Source organism: Belonocnema kinseyi, chromosome 5 (genome assembly GCF_010883055.1).
Source record: "Belonocnema kinseyi isolate 2016_QV_RU_SX_M_011 chromosome 5, B_treatae_v1, whole genome shotgun sequence".
Lineage (NCBI taxonomy): Eukaryota > Metazoa > Arthropoda > Insecta > Hymenoptera > Cynipidae > Belonocnema > Belonocnema kinseyi.
The window spans coordinates 97,274,228-97,280,932 of record NC_046661.1 but is presented as its reverse complement, the minus strand read 5'-3'; the positions used below and the strand labels follow the sequence as shown (position 1 = coordinate 97,280,932).

General features: G+C 30.0%; 1 protein-coding gene across 1 annotated transcript in view; it reads right to left on the bottom strand.

Annotated features, from left to right (window-relative positions):
- Positions 1-2,979: 2,979 nt before the first annotated feature.
- LOC117172754 (4-coumarate--CoA ligase 1-like) overlaps positions 2,980-6,705 on the bottom strand; it is a 14,000-nt gene continuing 10,274 nt past the window's right edge. Inside the window, exon 6 of the mRNA XM_033360952.1 lies at positions 2,980-3,415. Coding sequence (XP_033216843.1) covers positions 3,294-3,415 — 122 coding nt within the window. The 3' untranslated portion in view covers positions 2,980-3,293. The remainder of the gene's footprint in view (positions 3,416-6,705) is intronic.

Sequence of the window (6,705 nt, the reverse complement as noted above, 5' to 3'; positions counted from 1 at the left end):
TGCGGATGAAAGACTTAGAGAGTTAGTCAAAGATACAAGGGTCATGAGGGGTCCTGAATGCAATACTGATCATTACCTTCTGATCTCAAAAAATAACTTAGGCCGGGGATGGAGAAAAAAGAGAACCAAGAAAGCAAAACAAACGCAAATCAAAATTGAGAACCTACAGAAACCGGATGTGCGAATAGATTTCCAAAAGAAGATAATCGAAAGCATAGATAGGACAACATGGGAGGAGATGATAAAAAACAAATATATAGAGGGCGCATGGACAAAGTTCCGTGATATCATTGTGAGATGTGCGATCGAAGTGTGTGGTACCGCAGTTGTAGGAAGAATGTCTGGTGATGCGTGGTGGAATGATGAAATTCAGACTGTCCAAAAAGCAAAAAGAGAAGCGTACAAGAGAACTTGGAACATCGCAGGTCTTATCAAAGTGAAAAGAAATAGACGTATAAATGATTATAGACGCGAAAATAGGATACTTAAACGATTAGTTAAAGAAAGTAATGATACAATTAGAGCAGAAGAAGAGATGAAAATACAAAACGACTTTGAAGGAAGCAGAAAACTACTTTATAAAAAAATGAATGGAAACAAAAGTACAGAAATTGTCAACATGAGAAATTGTAGGGGGAAATGGTATATGATACAGACGGAATACTAGAGGCTTTCAGAGACTATTTTAGGAGACAATTCGGAGACGAAGCTATAGGACACCACAACTGCGATGTTGAACACGATGCGATGGAAAACTCAATTAAAAAAGTCTGTGTCACTGAGGTTACGGATATAAATAAGAACTTGAAAAACGGTAAGGCTGCCGGGGTAGACGGTATTAACGCTGAAATGATTAAACACGGTGGCGCGTGCATAACACATAAACTGTGCGAATTGATAAATTTATGTTTCGAGATGGGAGACGTCCCAGACGATTGGAAAAAAGCGATTATCTTGCCAATATACAAGAGAATGGGAGATCAAAGCGAGTGCAATAATTACAGAGGGATTAGCTTATTAAGCACCGTAAGTAAAATATATTCAAAAATACTTATTCGTAAGGTAATGAAAATAACAGAAGCAAAGATTTGGGAAGTCACAAGTGGGTTTATGCCAGGAAGGTCATGTACGGATCAAATATTTAGCTTAAGACAAATAACAGAAAAAAGTTTTAGAGTAGGAAAAAAAGTTTTCTGTGCATTCGTTGACCTAGAAAAAGCTTTTGACAAGGTAGGTAGAAGTAAACTTTGGGAAATCCTGAAATAGTATGGTGTCAATGGATGGATCCTACAAGCTATAAAAGCAATATATACAGGTAGCAAAACGAGTGTAAGAGTAAATGGGAAACTGAGTGACTGTTTCGATATTATTCAAGGAGTTAGACAAGGATGCCTTATGTCTTCATGGTTATTTATATTATTTATGGACAAGTGTTTAAGAATGGCTCTCTTCGACGAAGAGGGTGTGGATCTCCAAACAGTAAGGGTACTTGGGTTAGCGTTCGCAGATGATACGGTTGTTATGGCAGAGTCTATCGAAGACTTACAAAGAATGTTGAATAAACTAGAAGCAAGTATGACGAGCATGGGCCTGCAAATTAACGCAAATAAAACAAAAACTACGGTGTTCGAAGGAAAGAGTGAGAAAACACTATGCAATATTTTATTAAATGATGAGACAATTGAACAAGTTGATAAGTTCGTATATCTTGGTAGGTTATTTACTAGGGACGGGAAGATAGATGAGGAATTAGATAGACGAATAAATGAAGGTAAGAAGGTTATTGGTAGAGCAGGTCCCCTTATCAGAAGTAAAAATATATCAAATGAAGCTAAAATGGCAATACATAATTCCATAGTTGTACCGACAGTACTATACGGTAGCGAGACATGGACTTATCAAGAAAAAAATAAGAGTAAAATTAATGCAATTGACATGAGATTCATGCGCATAATATGCGGGAAAACCCACATGGGAAAGAAATCGGTTAAGATGGTTCGGACATGTTGAGAGAATGCCAATTTGCATATAATGTTCTCTTACGTCTTAACAAATACAACAGAATAAGGAATATTTGTTTGCATATCCACTACCATCTCGATTACAATGTAGGCAATACTCAAATAGAAAAGTCTTCTGCTTTGTAAGGTATTCAGAAAGCTTTTTTTTACCAATCTTTTTTACCAGCATAATTTTTTTCAATTAGACGTAGAATTTTTCGGAAAACAGCTAGAAGTTATTTTTAAACTTGCATGGGATTCAGTTCATTTTTCCCCTACTTTGATAATATCTTCGTAAAAGCTAATTTTTTCTATATATTTAAAAATGTATTTGAATTATAGTTTTTATTTTTTAATTACTGTTGAATGAAATAATGAAATGATAATAATTATCAGCGAGACATGGACTTATCAAGAAAACATGTTAAGAGAATGCCAAATAAACGGCTAACGAAACAAGTGTATCAAGGTAAAGTAAATGGCAGCGGGCCCAGAGGTAGACCGCGGAAAGACTGGTTAGAATGTGTGAATGATATCCTAGTTAGAAGAGACATAAGAAGTCCCAGAAACACGAGAGTCTGAATGAAATAATGCGTGGACATAAAAGGAGCTAGAGAAGTATTCCAGGACAGGAAAGTATGGCGGAAAATAGTTAATAAAAAGAGTGTCAGTAGAGTGAACGACGCCTGAAACAAAGACCCTGGCTATTAATGGACCCGAGTGGGGAACCTTACATAACGGCTTCGTGAGGTTCTTCGATTGGGGTGATTGCTAGAGAGATTGATCAGCAACCTGGGTCGGAGCAGTGTTGCGGAACGAACGTGTTATTTACTTAAATAGCACGAGAATTCTGGATCAATCTGAAAAATCTCTATCCCTTCCACACACTACTCCTTTCCCCTACCGAGTGAGTCACGCCTACCTCGAAAGGGAAATGGCTTAATGGTGTAATAATAATAATAATAATAATAATAATAAATAATGTATATAGAAATAAAATATAGTATCGTTTATTATTTTAATCTTCACCAAAAAACTGGGGGTACGAACCATTGCAGGATATCGTTCAAGAACTGCAATAGTCGTCGAATTACTCCAAAGTGAGATAAACTTTCCACGGTTATAAGCTTGTAAGGTGCTGCCTCTAGCGGAGTCCGCTAGATATATCTTTGGATCATCGCGGAAAGTTTACCTCAATTCGAAGTTCCCACCTCCCGTGTTCCAGATACTTACAATTGTGAATTTATCAATTAAAAATAAAAAAAATAAATGTTCACATGACATGAAGGCTAGTTAAAACTTTGATTTTAATAAGCTTCGCAAGTCTTTGCGAAGAATTTTTCCGGAAGGATTTTTAGGAATCGCATTGATGAATCGAACTCCACCTCTAAGTCGTTTTTGCGGCGAAACTCGTTCTGAAACATGACATTTATTTTTTAAAAAATTAATAATCATCAGAAATACAATTTTAAAAATTGCAATTTGGATTGGTTTTTATGGTTTTTAAATTTGATTATCCTCAAATCCTTCGCAATATGTGTTTTTTAAAATTTTAAAGCTTTAAAGTCTTTCAAAGCTTGTTTTTGAAACTAAAACTTCAAGTTTTTTGTTTTTTCATATTAAAAAAAATGATGTTACTAAATATCTCAAACCTGAGCGTAAATGACTTTAAGTGGTTGTTTTCAATTTGTTTCTCTATTAAAAAAGATTTAAAAAATGTTGCATCATCCATGCTTTAAATATACATATCTAAATAAGTAATCATATTTCACGGTAAAGGTTACATGTAAATGTTTCTACACATTATTGATAAAAGAGAATATTTTATTTGTAACTGTATTTTTAATACTATTAGGAACAATTCGATTTTATGATTTTGCTGTTACACTATAATTTTTAAACCTTTTTACGCCTTAAATTGATAAGAAAAATAAAATTATGGGTAAAAACTGAGAATTTCTTAATTTAGGAAGTGTATAAACTGTTGGCAACGATACAAAAAATTGATATCGACAGCAACATTTCTGGGAATAATTTAAAGTATTTAGGTTTTGTATCAGAAGATTAATTTTTAAAGATTTCAAAGTATGTCAAAAAAGAATTTGTTGCATTTTCATACAATTATTTTTTATTTTTTAGAATTAAAAATATTTTCGAAAAACTATAAATTCTTTTAAAAATATTTGGAAGTGTTAGAATTTTTGAAAAGATTCGAAAATAATTAAAATATTAAGAAGATTAAAAAGAAATTTTAAACAAAGTTTAGATTTCTGAACATTTAAAAAAAAATTATAAGATTTTAAAGAATTTTGAAAGGTTTCAAGACAATAATAAAAAAATTTAAGATTGATAGAAAATTTTTAAATAATTTTTTATATTAAAAAATGAATTCTAAGAGAAAACTTTTTAAAAAATTTTCAAAATTTTTAGTAAAATTTATAAAAAAAGAATTTAAAAGATTTTAAAGAAAAAAATTTCAGCTTTGTACAATCACACAATTTTAGAGAAAAAAATCAGGAAAATTTAAGAGACGTTTAGAAATCTTTAAAACGATTTTAAAAAAATTTTTAATTGTACAGATACATTTTTACATTCTCATCGTAATGAGAAGTTATTGGTTTTATGTGAAAAATGACTTTCGCGGATTCCATACAATTTCGACATTTTGAGACCCCCTGGGTAAAAAAATAGTTTTTACGTCGTCTGTTTGTCTGTCTGTCGTCGTTGTAGTATGTACACATGGTAACATTTGAAGGAATTATTCGATTGGATTGCCCTTAGGCACACTTTATATGGATATGAAAAGAAAAATAGAAATCGTTAGCCAGATTTTTTTGACGAAAATCTAAAAAGTTAGAGCATTTTGAAAATTTTGAGATCACTTTTTTCTAATATTTGAGAGTTTTTTCGACAGCAATTTATAGCAGATCAAAATACGAACAATTTATATTAATTACTTTTTTATGGAATAAAAATTACCAAAGTTATAGCATATTCAAAATCCAAATAACCAAAAGAAAATTAACATTTAAAGCAAAACAAAGCATGATATAGGAAAAAGTCAATAGAAGGAAAACGTTACTTTTTCAAGGCCTTACAAGATTTTATAAACACCTTTCAAATTTAGCCAGCAAAAAATAAAAATTCAAATTTTGATCTCAAAAAAAAAACGAATAAAAAAGCAATAACTCCATTTTGCGGTGAAAGAAAGCAAGATACGAAAAGAGATAGGTCGACAAAAATTGTGCACCTGAAAAAGAATCACGAATTCTCAGGAATTACTTTTTTGTAGGGGAAGTAGTATTTGTCTTATTTTTGAAAAAAAAACAATGAAAATAAAGAAATTATATTTGTGTACAACGAAATAAGTTAAGAGAATGAGTGAGGCAAAATTTATTCAACCAAAAAAGATTTTCAAATTTTTTGATAGGAAGCGTAATTTTTCATTTAAGTGCAAAAACAGGATTAAAATAATTTTTTTTTTAAAAGGCAATAAGAATAAGAATGTTGAAAGAGAATATGTCCGCGCAGCGGGCAAATTTTTTTTAATGTCGATCTGTGAAGATTTCGAAAAACACGCTTTTTAAGAATTTTGAAGGGTGTTAACAAAATACAACATTTTGCTTATGATTCCTGGAAAAATTTTTCAAGTTTTTCTATTTTTATAAAATCAAAATTTAAGCAGAATTGAAAAGGTTTTCAAAACTTTTAAAAAGATTCTCTAAAATTTTGGTCGCGAACGTAAAAGATTTTAAAGCTACATTTTTTTATTTTGTAAGATCACAAAATTTTAAAAACGGATTAGTTCAAGAGATATTTAGAATTTGTCGAAATACAAAAATAATTTTATACTTCAAAATATTTCCAATTTAAAACAATATTCAGGGTTTTGAAGATTTCTAAAAACAATTTAGAAGCGTTTAAAGGATTTACAAAGGTCTGAAAAGAATAAAAAAATTCTCCGAATAAGATTTTTGGGAACTTTTACAATAATTTTTATTGCAAATCAATTAATGTTTAAGAGAAATTGAAAAAATCTGAAATATTTTAAAGCAGATTTTTTATTTTTAACATTAAAAACAAGTAAACATATAAACTTAAATAAGTTTAATTTTATATACGTTTAATATTATTATATGTTAACTATTTATTGTAATAACTAATTATATTCGACTTTGTCTTTTTTTGTGAATTCAACTGTTTTTGTTTTAAAATAAAAATATTTTGTATTGAAACATCAACTATTTCATTTTTCGATGACAATCATCTTTTTGGTTTACAAATTCGCCTCCTTTGGTAGAAATTTAATCTCTTTGGTTAAAAATAAACTTTTTTGTTGAGAATTGAAATTTTCGGGTAGAAAAATTTTCATTTCATGTAGAAAATTCATCTATTTTAGAAAACCTTTGTTCATTTTTGGACAACAATACAACTAGTTAAAAATAAACCTTTTTTGGTTGAAACGTATTTTATTGAAATGTTGTCTTTTCTGGGAAAATTCTATTGTTTTTGATTTAAAATTAAACGGTTTTTTTGTTAGGAAAATCAGTCATGTATTATATTTTTCACTGACAATTTATCTTTTTTAGATGAAAATTCAACTTCAATCCTTGTGAATTTTCTCAAAAACCTCAGGGGAATTATATTTATGAAACCTTAAAAAACAAATATCTTACAAAAATAAGTCGAAAAACTATGTAAAATT